This window comes from Hippocampus bargibanti, linkage group LG11, assembly GCF_051943395.1.
Source record: "Hippocampus bargibanti isolate YZ-2025 linkage group LG11, ASM5194339v1, whole genome shotgun sequence".
NCBI lineage: Eukaryota > Metazoa > Chordata > Actinopteri > Syngnathiformes > Syngnathidae > Hippocampus > Hippocampus bargibanti.
The window spans coordinates 5647501-5665474 of record NC_142744.1 but is presented as its reverse complement, the minus strand read 5'-3'; the positions used below and the strand labels follow the sequence as shown (position 1 = coordinate 5665474).

Sequence of the window (17974 nt, the reverse complement as noted above, 5' to 3'; positions counted from 1 at the left end):
TTGTTGTCAAACAACGCACATTATGTTTCAATTATGCTGGTCAAAAGCTAATTTTAATCGCAGCTGGCTTGTATGTCCCTAAACATGTTTTTACGCTGCTTTTAAATGATTCTAAACCTTTTCCTCCTTCACATTACGTTTTTGTGATGTTTTCGTTTTTTTGTCTTTAAGTTTGACCTTTAAAAGCTTCCGCAATATGGATTTTTAATAAATTTTATAATATATTTTATTTCAAGCGGATTTCAAAGCTCTCAAGGACACTTTACAGTCACAGACACAATAATAAATGAAATACAATTATAAATAAAATGCAATTTTAAATCGGTGGCTTTTGAGATGGGATTTGAAGGTGGGAAGAGAATCGATGTTACGAATGTTGGGAGGAAGTGAGTTCCAGAGTTTGGGGGCAGAGCAGCTGAAAGCTCCGCCCCCCATTGTGCTGAGACGGGAAGGGGGGGGGCACACAGAGGTGGAAGAAGGAAGAGGATCTGAGGGAACGAGAGGGAATAGAAATTTGAAGAAGGTCACATAGGTATGGGGGGGGGGGCAAGGTTATGGATAGCTTTAAATGGATAAAGAAGAATTTTAAATTTTATTCTCTATTTGACCGGGAGCCAGTGGAGCTCTTGGAGGTCGGGGGTGATGTGGTGAAAGGATGAGGTTCTGGTGATGATCCGGGCTGAATAATTTTTATAATGCTCTACAATTCATACTGTATAAACTAGGCTCAATAACCTATAGAAGCCAAGCCTTTTAGGGCCTTCTTGACAGGAAAACAACACACTGTCATCTCCTCACTTGGGAAATAGTTAGAATAGTGAAATATTTATTATATCAGCTTCTTGAAATTGTCACACAAAAATGCACAGAGGACAAAAAGTTTCCAGATGCAGTATATTTCTTTATTAATTTCTCTATTATTTACAGCTGTGATAACTTGGCAGTTCTTTTCAAAAGTGATGCGAGTGCAGCGAAATTCCAGGAAGGTCACTCTTCCCAAGGGCTCACATCTGTGTCAATGGCCACGCAGTTGTAGGCGGCATAACGAAGCTTCTCCTCGCAAACTTTGGCGCTGCAATGAGAAAATCCACACATGCGACATTCACCAGGCTCATAATTACAGGATATCAATGCAGTCGGAATATGTGTTTCAGATGGCCGAATGCCTACCTCGGGTAGTTGGGTAAATAAAGTGTGCTGGAGCATGTGGAAGACTGCGGAAGCGCGTCGCCTTCAGAGCTACACCGGGAAGTAAAAAAAATGTAAAGTTTAAAATGTCCACTTGGAAGTTTTGTTAAAGGACAACCGACGTCTCAGGACAAGTTGTGTCCATAATTTGTAAAATGACTTCTACTGAGCGTATTTTACAAAGTTTCCACCGCATATAGCTATATTTTACGTTTTAAGACTCTGAATCCGGAAGTCTTGTTGGTGAGTTGGTGACGAGTCCGTACGTGACGTCACTGAAGGAACGCCCCTGACCGAAAAAAGGACACATTGTAGCAGTCCTTCCATCACGTCAATGCATTTTGATGTGCTTGTTTGGTCTGAAAACGTCATGTTGCACCAAAAAGAGCCAGAAGAGGGCGACCAAGCTCCATATAAGGAATTTATCAGCCTGTGGAAACGGGCTGATTAATTCCTCACAGGGAGCTTGGTTGCCATTTTCTGCCTCTTTTCTGGGACGCTACATTGCAGTCCAGATGCCTCAAAAAGACACAAAGGACTTCTTTAATCAATTGCAAGCATGTATGCTTTCCTCTTCGGACCTATTTGAATCATATTCATAACTGGATGTGTAACAAGAAAGCATATTCTCCGAATCTGAAGCCATTGTTTTGATTCTCCAGCAATGCAAGACGTCTTGGCGTGACGTCACGAACTGGGGGCGGGACTTTCTGAAAATGCCCAATTCGCAGCACAATTTTTTTTGCAGATTTTGGACACTTTAAGTCATTTTTATTGGTGTTTTGCATTTGAATAAAAATATCATACTGCGTGTTTTGGGTATTTTAGATGCTATAAAACGATTTTCTGATGTCAGTTAAGAAACAAAAAAGTGACGTCGGTTGCCCTTTAAGTTATCATTATACTTGCCAAAATACTTGCTTGTCAGAAAAGATGTAGATGGGGGCGGGAAGACGACTTCGACCGGTCACAAACCTTAGAAACCTGCTACGGTCCTCTGAAAAGATGAAGGGTGGGCAGGTGCGTCATCAGGTTTTACGATGGATTTCTGAGTTGAGGATGAAAAGAGCGAGTTGACTTACCATTAGTGAAGTTGGTGAGCGCCTCCCACAAATACTGCACACGGACGTCATTTTGTTCCAGGTCCTCATAGCTAGCTGGTGAGCAAATTAGAAATACGTTAGCTTCCAAATAAAGACAAATAAATAACATCAGTGCTGTTCAACTTTCCACTCCGATGCTAGTACTAACTGAGTCTTTTGAGTGCTTCAACGCTGATCTCTGGGTCACCGCAAACTTTCTTCTCCACTTCCTGCCAGGTAAGCAGATCCAAAACCGCTTGCGGGACCACTTTGAGCAACCCGGCTTGTAACGCCGCGATCTGCGATACCGCAAACACACGTATGACTCACGCAAAATGGTGTGTGTCTGGTGAAGAGCGCGTAAAGGCACCTGCTGCTTGCTTTCCTCCAGTCGGGCCTTTTGCACCAGGCGGATGAACTCGCTGCGGTCTTCGTAGTGAACGGCGACATTACCGCCCCCTGGGACAAGCTCCACCATCTGGCCGTCGCTTAGCAGCGTGGTGTAAACCAGCTCCTCACGGAAACGGAACTCGAACGTCTCGCGGTCCATATTGTCCATTGCATCCAGTAGGTTAACCTGACAATTCAACCAAAAAGCTTATTGATGAGGATTTTACTGCTTTATGTATTGTTGATTTTATTGTAAAGTGTGCTTGGGTGTTCAGAAAGGCGCTTGTAAATTAAATGTATTATTATTATTATTATTATTATTATTATTATACTATTGGAGGAAATGGATAAAATCGACTATATAACATAACATACTATACATACATACATAACATAATATATCATCCTCACCAGCACAGAGTCAACTGCGTGGAAGTCTTTGCTCCAGGTAACTGCCTCGCCGGTCAGCTGCTTCCACACTAGACCGGGTAGAGCTAGAATCTGTCAGATGAGGGAACAACAAAAAACAACAAATTAAATATGGCTGAAAATGAGACAAAAATGTAAGAAGGAAACGAATCACTAACAAGGAAATCTTTCCCCCTCAGTGCTGCACCCATGAGCTGCCCAATCCACTCATACTTGTGGAATTCCTTGCAGGATGGGTTTGGGACATAGTAGTCTCTGGCCTCCAAGGCACCCTAATGAGAAATAGAGTACACAATAAAAAGACGAGAAAAAAAATGTGAAAGACACATTTTTTTTGGAGGGGGGGTACTTTAATTCATTTTTTTTTCCACATGAAACTATCAAATGCGATCTTATAATGGCACGGGAGAGGTTTTTCCTGTTACTTTTATTGTGGTTGGTTTCTACTTCCTGTTTTGTTTCCAATCCTGTTAGCTTGACAGATAAGGCAAAGCCCAATTTTCCAGGCACTTATATAATAATAATAATAATACATTTAATTTTGAAATAAATAGTTCTTATCCTGTGACTGTAAAGTGTCCTTGATAGTTTTGAAGGGTGCTTAGAAATTAAATTTATCATTATTATTATTAATTTATTAGCGCCTTTCAAAACTCTCAAGGTCATTTCTATTAGTTATGTACGTGAGAGTTTTGCAAGGCGCTTATAAATACAATGTATTATTATTATTATTATTATTATGGAAAGCTATCCATTCCAACAAGCCATCAACGACCATCACAAATATAAATGAAATGTATTATTATTATTATTATTGATAATAATTTAAAACTAATAATTTAAAACTTTCAAAACTCTCAAGGTCATTTCTATTAGCTATGACCTTTAGAGTTTTGAAAGGCGCCTATAAATACAATGTATTATTATTATTATTATTATTATTATTATTATTATTATTATGGAAAGCTATCCATTCCAACAAGCCATCAAGGACCATCACAAATAAATGAAATGTATTATTATTATTATTATTATTATTATTATTATCTTCCATCAGCTAGCTAGCTAGCTAACGTTCTATCTATTTGAGTTATTTCCGGGTTGAAGTAACGCTGGCGCGTGCGACTGCCACTGCTCATCCACAGAAAAACTTGACTGTAAAGTGACTGTTAATAGTGCTGGAATATGACTTGAAATATTGCCTGTACAATTAATAACGGTTCCGTCATACCTGGTTAGACGTTCGCGTGAAAAAAGGTAGCGGCATTGGACATTCAGCCGAGCTGGGACAAAGTTCCTCCGACATGTCGGCCAAGCTGTCCCGGAAGCCGCCGCCCTGGTCGATGATGCCCTCTGCGATGAATTTGCATTCCCACCACTGGTCGTAACGAGCAGGCCACCTGTAATCCAAACTCTTCTCCATTTTATCCGACGGTTTTAAGCCTTCGTACACCTGCGGGGGTTACAAGTACAAATGTGACCGAAATATATCTGTGGTGTGCAGTAGGTGGTAAGTGTTGAAGTAGTATTTTGTGACCATAGGAATTCTGTACTGGAGTGTTTATACTTGTGATGCTTTTTTTAGATGACATTTCAGAGAGATTTGTTTTTCTTTTTTGATTTTCACTTGATTCACTATCATGTACTTTAGCCACAAATCAAGCAGAGCTGACCTGACTGAACACGGCGTTCTTGCAGCTGGAATCCAGTGAGGGGTTGTCCCTATGCTCCATGGCGAGCCGCCTATTGATGTAGAGGCACGGTAGGAAGTTGGGCTTGCTGGTCTCCGAGTCCTTCAGGCACTGCGTGACCAGCGCGGAGCGGCGTTTAGACTGCAGCAAGAACTGCTTTATGCTCTGGAAGGTAGACCCCCCCCCCCAGAAGAAAAAAAAAAAAAATCGGCATCAGAAATGTTGTTCACGCGCAGACTGTCAGGGGCGATCTTGTCAAACTGTCTTATCATCCATACAAAGATGATTGTTGAAAAATCATAGTTGCCATTAAGTCATTCACTGCCAGACATGTGCAATAATGTGTCATCTCGAGTGCCAGGGTTTTTGTCATTGTCACTTGAATTCCAGGACCCATAGAATATTGAATTTTAGGACTACATAAACATTAAATGCAGCGTAAGAAACCTTAGACTCTCTCCTTTAATCAGAACAAAATAGTTAATTCATATGTTATATGGGTCTGGAGTTATATGAGCTTGAAATGAGGGTTGCTGTCCAAACTACAATGCAATACATACATATTGGTTTATATAGCGCCTTGAGTGAATGGCGCTCTACGTGATATTTTAAATTCCCAGATAAATTTGTGAATGGCAGTCAATGAGTTAACGAGTTCATTTTACACATATGAAACACCAATAAACCTACTTTGATGTGGTTGAAGGTGCCCAGGCTGTAATCCCAGGCAGGCACAATGTGCGGGAGAACATGATCCAGTAACGAAACGAACCTGTGAAAAGAAATAGCGATGGATTAATTTCGTTTTCAAAAGTTCGCCCATATGAGGAAAAAAACATTTGCTACCTCTGGATGATCAGTGCTCGACGATAAAGGACATCAGCCGGCGTCCCCTGTAGACGGGGGTAGCGCACCAAGTAGGAGGACTGAAAGACATCGGCATTCAGTCCCAGGTCTCGTTCGCATGACGACTTGATCTTCAAGCCTCGGATGCGCACGTCTATGCCCTCGTCTTTTCCAAACAAAGGATACATAAAATGATAGATGGTTACAAAAACAAAACACATTTTTGCAATTGAGTATCTTTTTTTTCTCTTACAGCCTTCTACAAAATGAGTACTGTATGCACATACCGTATTTTCTGCATTATAAGGCGCACCTAAAAGAAAATATATTTTGAAAAGTTGACCATGCGCCTCATAATCCAATATGCCTTATGTATGGAAAACATTTTAAAATATATCATTTGTTGATGGTGCACCTTATATTCCAGAAAATACGGTATGTATTTTTTTAATTTATAAAATTCATATTAACTCATTCACTGCCAGACATGCAATAATGTGTCCACTCCAATGCCAGAGGTTGGTTCATTGTCACTCAAATTGCAGGACCTACAGAATATTGAGTTTTAGGACAATATAAACATTTAATACAGCGTAAGAAACCTTAGACTCGCTTCTCTCATGAGAAAAAGGAGTTAATTCCTAAATTATATGGGTCTGGAGTTATGAGCTTGAAATGAGGGCGGCTGTACAAAATACAATATAATACATACATATTGATTTAGATTGAGTTTTAGGAATAGATAAGCATTCGATTCATCGTAAGAAACCTTAGACTTGCTTCTTTCATCAAAAAAGAGTTAATTCCTAAGTTATATGGGCTGGAGTTATCTGAGCTTGAAATGGGGGCGGCTGTACAAAATGCAATATAATATACATAATGATGTATATTGACTTTTGGGACTACATAAGCATTCAATTCAGCGTAATAAACCTTAGACTCGCTTCTCTCATGAGGAAAAAAAAGAGTTAATTCCTAAATGATAAGGGTCTGGAGTTATATGAGCTTGAAATGAGGGTGTCTGTCCAAAATACAATGCAATACATACATATTGGTTCATATAGCGCTTTAACAACAGCTGAAGCTGGAACAAAGCGCTAACATTGAAAAAAAAAGGAAAATGCTGCCCCCTCATGGAAGGGAAAGAACACTGCCAGAGGTCAGACCAGCGCTTTATCAGCACCCAAGCATGAAAAACAAAACCCGAACAAATTCGAGAATGGCTCTCTACGTAACATTTTCAATTCCCGAATACATTTGTGAATGGCAGTGAATGAGTTAAACATCCACTGTCAAGGTCTCTTTACAGTGACAGGATAAGTTTTGGGTGGGTGAGCAGCGGCAGCCAAAGTTGCCATCTTGCTTTTTATTTTCTAGCTATCTAGCTAGCTAGCCATCTGGCTATCTAGCTAGCCATATATTTGCTATCATCTATCTAGCTGGCTATCTATTAGCTATATAGCTATCTAGCCAGCTAGTTATTAGCTAGATTTCTATCTATTTAAGTTACTTCGGGGCTGAGTGAACGCTGGCGCGTAAATCCAGCGATTGCAAATTTCAAAAATACTTTTTTATAATACCTCGCCCTAGCCCAGGGGTGTCAAAGTCATTTTTTTTGCCGCGGGCCACATTGTAGTTATGGTTTCCTCTCGAGGGCCGTTATGAATTTGGGGAACCCAATAGAATGTTTAAATCCCTTCAAATATTACATATAGAGCACACAGCAAATTAATGAATAACTCGTTTTCAAATCTGAAGTCAAGAATAATGACTTTTATTGAGGTTGACATCCAAAAATATGAAATTTTGGCTCAGATTTTAGCAATCATCATGGAATTTAACAAGTTTGATTTGCTTTCGCGGGCCGAAAAAAATGATGTGGCGGGCCGGATTTAGCCCGCGGGCCTTGACTTTGACACCATGCCTTTGAAATCAAATCTCACCCCGACATTCCTCAATTCGGACCTCAATGACTGGCAAGTGTGACGACATGTCTTCCAGCACGCATATCTCGCCAATCAGATTGCTGCAGACAAAAGCGTTTAAAAGTGATGTCTTTTATCAGAAGCAAAATTTAACTTTGCTCAATCAGAGTCTCTGGATTAAAATACGGCAATTTTAAGAGGCCTACTCGTCAATGGTGACGTCACTCAGCTTCTTCAGGGTGTCTCCCTCGCCCCCGTACACAGTCACCTTCTTTGGCATGTAGTTGTCGTCTGTGGAGTCCACCGTCAAAATCATCTTACTACGGACACAACGGATAAACATTTGCACTTAGATGGCAACAAGAGCGCAACTTTGGCGATGTTGACGCCGGCGGATCCTGACTTGACAACAGTCCCCCTCTTCATGTGAAGGCGTATCCAGTGCTGTCCCTGCATTCCGTCGCTCTCCCAATATGTTTTGGAGTCGCCATCTGTCAAATTGTTCACACCGCCGCTGGGATCCTCCTGGCAGTGGAGGCGATCGGCATAATTTGTGAAATTTGAATTCAATGGGAATCTGAAGTAATTTCCGGACTATAAACCGCGACTTTTGTCACAAGCTTTCAACCTTGCGGTTTATGCAACGATGTGACCAATTTATGCATTTTTACTACCGGCCGCCATGGGGCGCTCGAGCACGAAAGGTAAGAGTAAACACGGCGAATATATGTACCGAGGAAGACGCAAGTTAATTTAAAGGACAACCGACATTTTTTTTGTTTCCTAGCTGACATCAGAAAAACTTTTTAAAGCATCTAAACTACCCAGAACACGCAGGCTGGTATTTTTAGTCAAATGCAAAACACCAATAAAAATTAAAGTGTCCTAAAACTACTTCAAAATAACCCAGAAAATGGCGAGTTTCAGAAGGTCCCGCCCCCTTGTTCGTGACGTCACGCCAGAACATTTTGCCTTGCTTTAAAATCAAAACAATGGCTTCAGATTCAGAGAAGATGCTTTCTTGTTACTCATCCAGTTATGAATATGATTCAAATAGTTCTGAAGAGGAAAGCATACATGTTTGCAATCGATTAAAGAAGTCCTTCCATATCAATTCGAGCCCTCAGGACTCCAATGTAGCGTCCCAGAAAAGAGGCAGAAAATGGCGAACAAGCTCCGTTAGAAATGGGCTGATTTGTCTGGTGGGAATTTGTGTCAGCTAGTATCAAATAGTAGTCTTGGTGTAACACACAACAATTCACCATCGCGTTATTTATGTTTTTCCTTCTAATTTCGCCATCAACAGATGTTTTCAGACCAAACAAAGTACCCAAAATGCATTATGTGTCGCTTTCTCGGTCAGGGGCGTTCCAGATAATCAGGTGTGCTATGTAGTCCGGAAATTACGGTAAGTGGTTCGTCATGGTGTGGTGTGTGGGCTCCCTCTAGTGGTAATAATTGAATAAAAATGTCCAATATGATAACAGGGGCTTGAGTCATATATGCTACTCACTGAACATGAGGAAACGTCGATACTGATCACGCTCTGCTTTAGGCTGCCCAGGTTTTCATCCTCTTTGCCTATGTGGTCATAGAAGTAGTGCACCAGGTCCTCATCACATTCATATGTCCACGTCGGAGGTATATACCTAACAGTTGTGAGAATATCTTATGAGTACAAAGGACATGGAATCTGTGAGTGGTGTTTTGCATTTCAGGCCACCTGGTTAGTCAAGCATTTTGCAGGTCTCTAGATATTATCATAATTTGTTTTTGTTTGTTAAACCTATAAAACATAGCACAATTCAGATTTTACGTCAGTGTACAGGAGTGGTTCATCGATGAAAAGGTTTCTTCAGCCGTCATCTCTACTTTTTTGAAGGTGTTGGATATTTCGCTACTCATCCGAAGAGCTTCATCAGCGAACTAAAATTGTGCTGGTAACTCTGGCCCTATATATCCTTAATAGACAGAGGTGGCAGTGCCAGACCTCTGCTCTGATAGGTCCTGGGGGAGCAGTAGACTACTCCCTGAAGATAATCTGATTACTTCTCTTGTTCTGAACAAAAGCAGCTAATCTGATTACATCTTTTGTTCAGAACAAAAGAAGTAATCAGATTAGTTTCAGGGAGTAGTCTACTGCCCCCTCACCCAAGTGCAGGGACCTATCAGAGCAGAGGTCTGGCACAGCCACCTCTGTCTATTAAGGATATATATAGGGCCAGCGTTACCAGCACAATTTTAGTTTTCTGACGAAGCTCTTCGGATGAGGAGCGAAACGTCCGACATCTTCAAAGAAGTACAGAGGACGGCTGAAGAAACCTTTAACAGCTGTAATGTTGCTTAACATGACCCATAATACTCCAAAATGTATTACTATATTACCAAGTACAGTAAAGTCTCGTTATATCGATATTCAAGGGAGTCCGAAAAAATATCGATATAACCGGGACTATCGATATATCCGACCCTGTTTGCATGTAATTTTCTCCGTGCGTGCATAGAAATAGTATCGATATAACCGGGACTATCGATATATCCGATATCGATATAACGAGACTTTACTGTATATTATATTATCATTGTCAACACTACAACTATTTTTATTATTAATACAGTAAAGTCTCATTATATCGATATTCTCGGGAGTCTGAAAAAATATCGATATATCCGACCCTGCGGCATGTAAATTTTCTCCTTGCGTTCATAGAAATAGTATCGTAATAAGCAGTACTATCGATATAACCGATATCGATATAACGAGACTTTACTGTAGTATTATTATGTGGATTATGTTTTACACAAAAAAACACTCACACACACACAAATATAAAGACCAGTGGAATGATGCACCATGTTCAGTGAAATGATATCCGTTTTAAAAAATACTCTACTCCATTCTATTGAAACATTTACTACTCCAAACTCACCTAAGCTTCTCTACCGCAGCGTCATCCGCCTCCGCTATCTTGGGTTTTGATCCAAGGAACAAGGCATTCTCCACGTCCACCACGTGGTCCCATCTGTTACACGCCTTGTGGTCGTAGCCCAAGAGCTGCTGTTGTCTGCCCACCGTCTCGGGCGACTCCACCGGCACTAACCTGTCGCCGCCTTCAGTGTGCTTGCACACCAGAATCCAGCCTTCGTCGAGCTCCTGCCCGGGACGGTGTTCTTCCAGTTGCTCCTGGATACACACACAAAAGCAAGTACTATAACTCACTATTTCAATGTCAATGTGCCATTTATACAAGCATCAGACAAGTCAATAAGTTAACTTTGCTCTGTCTTGATCAAATGATGTTTTTGTTTATCAATGGAGCAAAAATGGAAGACATGTCATCACACCTGTAAGCTTTTGCCACATGAAAATTTGGCATCATGGTTAAAAGAAGGCTTCTTACCTTGTTTATCTTCACCCAAAGACCTTGGCTGTTACAGTACTCCTCCCCTGAGGTCCGGATACACATCCCTTTCTTTAGCTCAATGGCGTACTTGCATAGTTTCTTATTAATCGGATTCTGGTGTGGGCTGTCGAAGACGGATACCACGGTCTTGTCGGAGCCTCCCGTGGAGACCCCCGAGGCAGCGACGCAGGAGCTGGAGGACGAATCCTTGCAGATTTTATAGCACACCTCTCTGGGCACATAACACAGGCTGTCGGGAAGGGGCTCGCTCTTCCGGAAACACTCAATACAACGAATCAGAAAGCGAATCCGACCGAGCAGCAAGTGTGGACTGTGCCCCAGTGACATGATGATGGTGGTGGTGGAGATTGATCTAAGTAGCAGTCAGATGACATGACCCCACGGTCTTCCCTGTTTGTGCTGGGACCCCGCCTGCCAAACGAAACAAAAACGACATTTCTGAACGTCTAACACAACAGCAGCAGTCACGCGCAAGGCGTTGCTGTCAAGCTCTCAAACAGAGGGTCTAAAGGTTAATCGGTGACAAAGTTCCGATGGACGTGTTGGTAAATCAGTCAAGTCCTCGAGGAAGCTAACACGGCAAGCTAGCAATGTTTTGTGAATTTGAGCAGCTCACAAGTTATCAAATAATTTTGACAAATGACAGACACCGAATGGGATAGACATTTAACTAAATTGAACTAATATTCTACGTACCAATAATGATCGCAGGCGCCTGGTTTTTTTGTTGAATCTTTAATCGGTGTTGAAAATAAGAGCCGGGACTGTAGACTACGGAAGTGCTTTCGCTTCTTTTGACCCGCTCTGATTTCCGTACTTAAAATTTCATGTGATTTCAGTGTTTTATTTTATTAGTAGGGTTGTCGAATTTTTTTACTGACAATACGTTTAAACATAAAATAAAATAGAACATAATTTATTCATTTTGTGGCCAAGTTACATAAAAAAGACATTGTTTACTAAAACCGCAACGTGATCAAAAATGTACAAAGTGACAATAAAATTGACGAATAAAAAATCAGAATACATTAAGTACTGAAAATAATCTTAATACCTTTAAAATATTCATGAAAAAGAAAATATATATCATTTTATTTATTTTTTGGTCCATCCTCCTTTCCCACAATGCATAGCGACAAATGATATATATTTTAGCACATGACTTCCGCTCTGTCCTTCTCGCTCTTAATCCTGTACGATGGCATACACCTTGAGTTATCGAACGCCAGACTTGGGTAAGATTTTCTTGCCAGAATATTTATATAAATCGTTTTCCCTAAGTATAATGTTTGTTTTTGCACGCTGTTCAAATTGTGAGCATAAATAATTGTGGCCGACCTCGTTGCACGTGGTCGCCACAATGCTGGCTAGCGATCTTTCCGAAACGCGCCGCTAAAGCTAAAGGTTTCAAGATCTTACGAATACTCATATTTTTATTAATGGGGTGTTTTCATAATACTTATTATTTTCAACGTAGGGGTGCTTTTTTGGGGGGTTCCGTGATTGGCCGTCAGACCTGCCATGATTTCAAACTCGTTTGTTTCAGAGATGAAGGCTTCCCGGTGGAAAGAAATCGGAGCCGTCGACGTGGGATGAAACGAACAAGCTACTTTGTGCCCTCGGAATTTGGTAAAAAAAAACACTGCCATTAGTACTAGAATAGTATTTTTTTAAAGTACTTTTTAATTTGTTTTGTGACTATTTAAGGCATGTATATGTAAATATGTATCGCAATACAATCAATGCTCCCAACAGCATCTCGATGCTTGTGATGCATTTTTCCCCCGCATCAAACAATGGTTTCAAAATGGTGAATGATTGGCATCTCAGTAGGGAAGTGTATGCATATTTTTTTTCTTCCCCCAACTCTGGGCGAGCGGTGGGTTAAATCAACCAGCACATAGTCAGCTACCCAGGCGACAGTGCCTGGCTCGGTGTTACTGTGCTGGAAGAGGAAGTCCTTGCACATGTCCTCAGCCTCAGAGGGTCTGTTCTAGAACCTTCTGTTGCTGAGCGGCTGCAGGGCGAGGCCCGACGAGAGTGGCCTGTTCCGGCACCCTCTCCGGAATAGACCTAGTGATGGGCCGTACATGCATCTCATACGTACTGCCATTTTGGACCAATATAACTTCAGGAAATGTGCCTTTGATAACGTCTCAAATGCAGGTGGTTTGAATTTGTGATGTTTTTTTTTTTGTCTTGCAGCATTACCTTGGTACTGATGTCCTGATATCAGTAATGACTCTCAAATGGAACTCAAGGTGAGTTGTGCATTGTATGTTATTAGGCATGGACCAGTTACCCTTAAGAGAGATGACTTGAAACCATTAGTTTCGGAGGGATATGCAAATATTGAAAAATATAACAGCTGTCAATGAATGATTGTTAAATAATTTTTGTTAGAATTTTGATACTTGATCGGTGCCCACTTATAATAATAATAATAATAATGATAGATTTGCTTTTTAAGCGCCTTCCAAAACTCAAGGTCACTTTACAGTCACAGGATTTTTTTTTTCTGTGGGTGAGCAGCGGCAGCCACACGCGCCAGCGTTCACTCAACCCGGAAGTAACTCAAATAGCTAGAAAGCTAGCTAGCTATCGAATAGTTAGCAAATAGCTAGCGAATAGTTAGCCAATAGCTAGCGAATAGTTAGACAATGCTAGCGAATAGATAGCCAATAGCTAGCGAATAGATAGCCAGCTAGCGAATAGATAGCCAGCAGCTATCGAATAGATAGCTCTTATAATAATTCATTTGATTTCTAAGCGCCTTGCAAAACTATCAAGGTCACTTTACAGTCACAGGATCAGTCTTTCTGTCAGCAGCGGCAGCCACACGCGCCAACGTTCACTCACCATGGAAGTTACTCAAATAGATAGAAAGCTAGCAAGCTAATACACTTGTCCTGTTTGCTACAATATAGTCAGAATCTGCTACTTGCCCATGCCTACTTGTCCTGTGTGCACTGATGTCTTTCTAACACATCATTCAGACTTGCAACAGCATGGTGAAATTTTCAACCCTGAGCACACAATTAGTGGTTGAAAATGAATGTTTAATGTGGAAATACTTTCAAACTTCTCTATTCTTCTGTCCCTAGTGGTAAATGCAGCAGTTGACTGGCTTTGGGCGGGCCCAACTTCAGGTGTGTTGTGTTTATTTTCATCCATACAGATATAAGCCCCAATCATATACTGCCATGCCAGAGACACCATCTCTGCTGTGGAGTCTTTGTATTGGAAGAAAAAAAACATGAGGGCTAACCCAGGTTTAGTAAAATCCAGTTTACCAGAACCGAAATGCAGCCTTGAAACATTCATAACGTATTTAAATGCAAATATGACCTGTGCCTCACTCTCCTTTAAATGTATGCTTTTTTTTTCCTTCTATAGGGATTTTGGTTCCTGGTGACAGGGAAGATTCCCTTTCAGGTGTGTTTTCGCTTGTAGTTTTACTGCAGATGTAAATCCCCAAACGTTTGGAACCATGCCGGAGACTCCTATCTCTGCTGTGGTTATCTTTATATTGGGGTAGAAAAAAAATCAGGACTGGCACAGGTTCGTGTGAATTCCAGTTTACCAGAATCTGACTTTAAGCCCTGGAACAATGCCAAGGTTTTCTTTAAAATGTCAATATGAGCTGTGCTTCCCTCTTCTATGAATGTTTGTTTTTCTTTTTAGTGACTTGGAGTCCAGATGAGGATGGAAGACTTCCCCATTCTCCAGAGGTGGCTTGGATTGTGCAAAAAAATAATGATGGGACTGCAAAATGAGCGTAGTTGAGTCTCGTTTCAGTTTAGTTCAGCGGTTATGAAAGGAAGGGAAAGGAAAAAGAATAAGTACTGTGCATGACAGTTTCATGTTTTTTTCTCGTATTTTTCAGTCTGTTTAATTTTTTTTCCTGTCAATTTTTTATGTATTTATTAAATACAGTATGTCAAGTAGTGCTTTCTTGTATTACTGTCCTTGAAATGGCAGCTGACCTCATCTAACTTTGGAGCAAATGTTAGCAGTCATTTGTATTTTAGCCAAAACTGATGTGGGTCGATGGAAACATTTTTATTGCACGTTTATATTTAACACGTGGGCGATGAGATGTTTGACTTGTATTAAACGGGGAGTGAACCCAAATATTTACCAAAGTGCTGTCCAGTCCTGATAGTGTCGAGTGAAAATTACGGTTTCCAATAAAAGCAATTAGTCAAAATAGTAAATACCCAACGCTCGTTCAAAACATGAGATCCCTATGTATTTTATATCTAAATTTAGAACAGGTGATCGACAAAATGTGAATAAATCAAATGGGAAGTTAACCCTGACATTTACTTAAGTGATGTCCGGTCCTACTGGTGTCTACACAGTATTTTGAATATAGGTAACAAACCGTTAACTTCGAATTGAGCTTAAAATGTGCGCTTTTTGGTGTTAGCCTTGTGGAACATGATTGGCGCATATTAGTGTAAATAAATTAGAGTTGTGTTGTCATTTTAAACATTACAACACGATTTGGCCCAAATGAATTATTTTGTGTTCAACAGAATAGCTGCTTTTATATTCTGCTTGCACCATCATCGTGAAAAGAAATCTCATGCTCCTGATTAAAATCCCCCATAAAGTGATGTGTTGCCACATCTGTTATCAAAGGAAGGCTGTCCCCTAGCTGGAAGCAGTTTTTATTCTCCGCCGAGGAGCTCAGTCGAGGGAAATCAGTGGGCTGCTCCAGCTCAACATCCTCGAGGCTCATCCTGTGAATGTGAAGGTCCCATTTTAGATTGAGAAGGATTTGGGCTGTTATGCTAATATATAGCTACCAATGCAAAATCTTCTAATCCCGTGACTGTTAAGTGTCCTTGAGAGTTTTAACCGAATAATTTCATAAAACTGCAAATTATTGTCACACTAAGACATTGGTGTAAATATGGAAATCACAATACAGTATTTTTGAGCTATTATCTGATTCATTAGGTGATACTAATATCACATTGTATTTGACCAATGATATCAATACTATCATGATACAGATGGCTATTTGGTTATTGATGTAACAAATTTTAGCATGATAGATCTAATTTCCGAACTATAATAGCTGACTGAACTCTTGCTATTTGAGAGGCTTGCGATCAGATCGTTTATTTGAAGTCTGATGCCTCGATATCGAGAATGATATCAGGGATCACATAATTTCCTTGAAGTCTGATACCTGGATATCGTTACTGATATCACAATCCTGTATGATATCATTTTGTCTTGATATATTCCCAACAATCAAGTTATCATTGTATTGTCATTTATAGTCAACTAGCGATTCAGACAGTATCCAGACATGAAAATGTCATGACACCTAGCCAAAAATATAAATAAGACAAGATGAGGACATGACAGACCTCATTTCAAAGGTGGATCCTTTGAAAGCAGGTCTCAGGCGATCTGCAGTGGACATGGTGTACGGGATGGAGAAATGTTTCTGGGCCCAGTGCTTGTCTTTCTCCAGGGGTGCCAGGTTCTGGTACATGTCATCCACAGCCAGCATGGACACCTTGAGGGTACAACGTAAGCAGCGTCAAGAAAAAAGAACAAAAGCAAAAAAAGAATACAAGTACCTGAATATTTCTATCAATCAGCTGGTTGGTCTCGAAGTCATCGTCGTCCTCGCCGAACGGGTTGATGATCAGTTCTCCCACCTTGAGCCATCCAGCATAGAAGAAGAACTGCAGCAGCGTGAAGACAGGCACATAGAGGTCAAGCTTGTGGTCCTTGTAGCCTTTGTCCGGGTTGAGGAACTGGCGACCGACGACACACAAGGCGAAGAAGGAGTAGACTGCTAACGTCACCACCTGCACAACAAGACGGTGGAGAATATGCTTTCTTGTTACACATCCAGTTATAAATATGATTCAAATAGTTCTGAAGAGGAAAGCATACATGTTTGCAATCGATTAAAGAATTTATTCCGTGCCACTTTGAGGCAACATTGGGGGGAAATGTATCACGGAAAAAGAGGCAGAAAATGGCAACCAACCTCCTGTGAGGAATTAATCAGCCCGTTTCCACAGGCTGATAAATTCCTTACATGGAGCTTGGTCGCCCTCTTCTGGCTCTTTTTTGGTGCAACACGAGGTTTTCAGACCAAACAAGTACAGAAAAATGCATTGACGTGATGGAAGGACTGCTACAATTTGTCCTTTTTTTTCGGTCAGGGGCGTTCCTTCAGTGACGTCACGTACGGACTCGTCACCAACTCAAAAACAAGACTTCCTGAATATTCAACGTGAGTTTTAAAACGTAAAATATAACTATATGCGCTGGAATCTTTGTAAAATGCGCTCAGTAGAAGTCATTTGAAGTGATTTTACAAATTATGGACACAACTTGACCGGTGGTGTCGGTTGTCCTTTAAGGTAGGAAGTGTGGTCCAATGCTCACCTGAGTGTAGACCAGAGGGATGCTGATCCAGTCATAGTGGAACAAGAGACTGCATTTGGCCCGGTAGTTATTCAGCTCCTGCAACGACAGCCACCAAAGACTTCTCAAGGGTCTTCTCATTCAACAGGACAAAAATACAGAAGATGCCTAAAGTGAATCACATCCATGAGGAGTCTCAAAGCGATATCATCCCTCACGCGGCCCTCTTCTCTCGCTTGAGACGCTAAATTGGAGAACCAAGTTAGCGGCATCCAATACTTGTTGAAGTCCGAATGCAGCGACTCTAACATCTTTAGCTCGTGTGATGTCATGAAACCTGAAGACAAAAAGTGGAAAGTCAAAAAGTGGCTGCCAATGGTCAAACTGGTGTTTGGGTTAGCAGCTACCAGCCTCCACCACATGCTCCAACGTGGGGAAGCGCTTGCGAACTCTGGTACTGATGGAACTCAAGATCAGCACAGATGACAGGTTGGCGTATCGCATGAGACTGCGCCGCAACAGGCGACCCCTCTCGTCGGCTCCGTGGACGTTCCCGGAGACCACCATCATGAGGTTGTCGGGCAGCGGGAAAC

General features: G+C 41.1%; 2 protein-coding genes and 1 long non-coding RNA gene across 4 annotated transcripts in view; 1 reads left to right on the top strand and 2 right to left on the bottom strand.

The window, feature by feature from the left end:
• Nucleotides 1–886: 886 nt before the first annotated feature.
• On the bottom strand, nt 887–11797 carry hectd3 (HECT domain containing 3). Of its 2 annotated transcripts, none has more exons than XM_089008830.1 (19): nt 11673–11797; nt 10953–11387; nt 10482–10735; nt 9065–9200; nt 7955–8076; nt 7758–7871; nt 7570–7652; nt 5627–5792; nt 5471–5552; nt 4763–4945; nt 4321–4542; nt 3248–3361; nt 3072–3161; nt 2641–2847; nt 2440–2569; nt 2271–2345; nt 2098–2185; nt 1171–1239; nt 887–1072 (listed from the first exon to the last, which is right to left on the bottom strand). In XM_089008830.1, the coding sequence occupies exons 2-19, from the start codon at nt 11301–11303 to the stop codon at nt 988–990; spliced, it is 2571 nt and encodes an 856-aa protein (XP_088864956.1). In that variant the 5' UTR covers nt 11304–11387; nt 11673–11797; the 3' UTR covers nt 887–987. The 2 variants fall into 2 exon arrangements, with proteins under 2 accessions (XP_088864956.1, XP_088864957.1); XM_089008831.1 differs by having other exon boundaries at nt 2110–2185.
• Nucleotides 11798–12127: 330 nt separating this feature from the next.
• LOC148891262 (uncharacterized) lies at nt 12128–15090 on the top strand. Its single transcript, XR_016116358.1, has 6 exons — nt 12128–12211; nt 12523–12605; nt 13182–13237; nt 14081–14125; nt 14373–14411; nt 14661–15090. It is a non-coding gene; the product is annotated as an uncharacterized LOC148891262 (long non-coding RNA).
• A 226-nt stretch (nt 15091–15316) lies between these two features.
• The window catches only part of best4 (bestrophin 4), a 4124-nt gene continuing 1466 nt past the window's right edge, over nt 15317–17974 (bottom strand). The window contains exons 3-8 of the mRNA XM_089007436.1: nt 17789–17974; nt 17564–17718; nt 17403–17480; nt 16580–16813; nt 16364–16515; nt 15317–15724 (exon numbers count right to left, since the gene is read on the bottom strand). The exon at nt 17789–17974 is cut by the window's right edge and continues 48 nt beyond it. Of these exons, the coding sequence (XP_088863562.1) occupies nt 15529–15724; nt 16364–16515; nt 16580–16813; nt 17403–17480; nt 17564–17718; nt 17789–17974 (1001 nt within the window). The 3' untranslated portion in view covers nt 15317–15528. The remainder of the gene's footprint in view (nt 15725–16363; nt 16516–16579; nt 16814–17402; nt 17481–17563; nt 17719–17788) is intronic.

What these genes read in the sequence shown, in the direction of transcription:
- hectd3 (XM_089008830.1), bottom strand. Translation starts at nt 11,303, where the DNA reads ATGTCACTGGGGCACAGTCCACACTTGCTGCTCGGTCGGATTCGCTTT. An exon ending in TCGACGTTTCCTCATGTTCA is followed by an intron (nt 8,077 to 9,064) that starts GTGAGTAGCATA and finishes CTCCACTGCCAG; the next exon opens with GAGGATCCCAGCGGCGGTGT. An exon ending in GCACCTTCAACCACATCAAA is followed by an intron (nt 4,946 to 5,470) that starts GTAGGTTTATTG and finishes TCTACCTTCCAG; the next exon opens with AGCATAAAGCAGTTCTTGCT.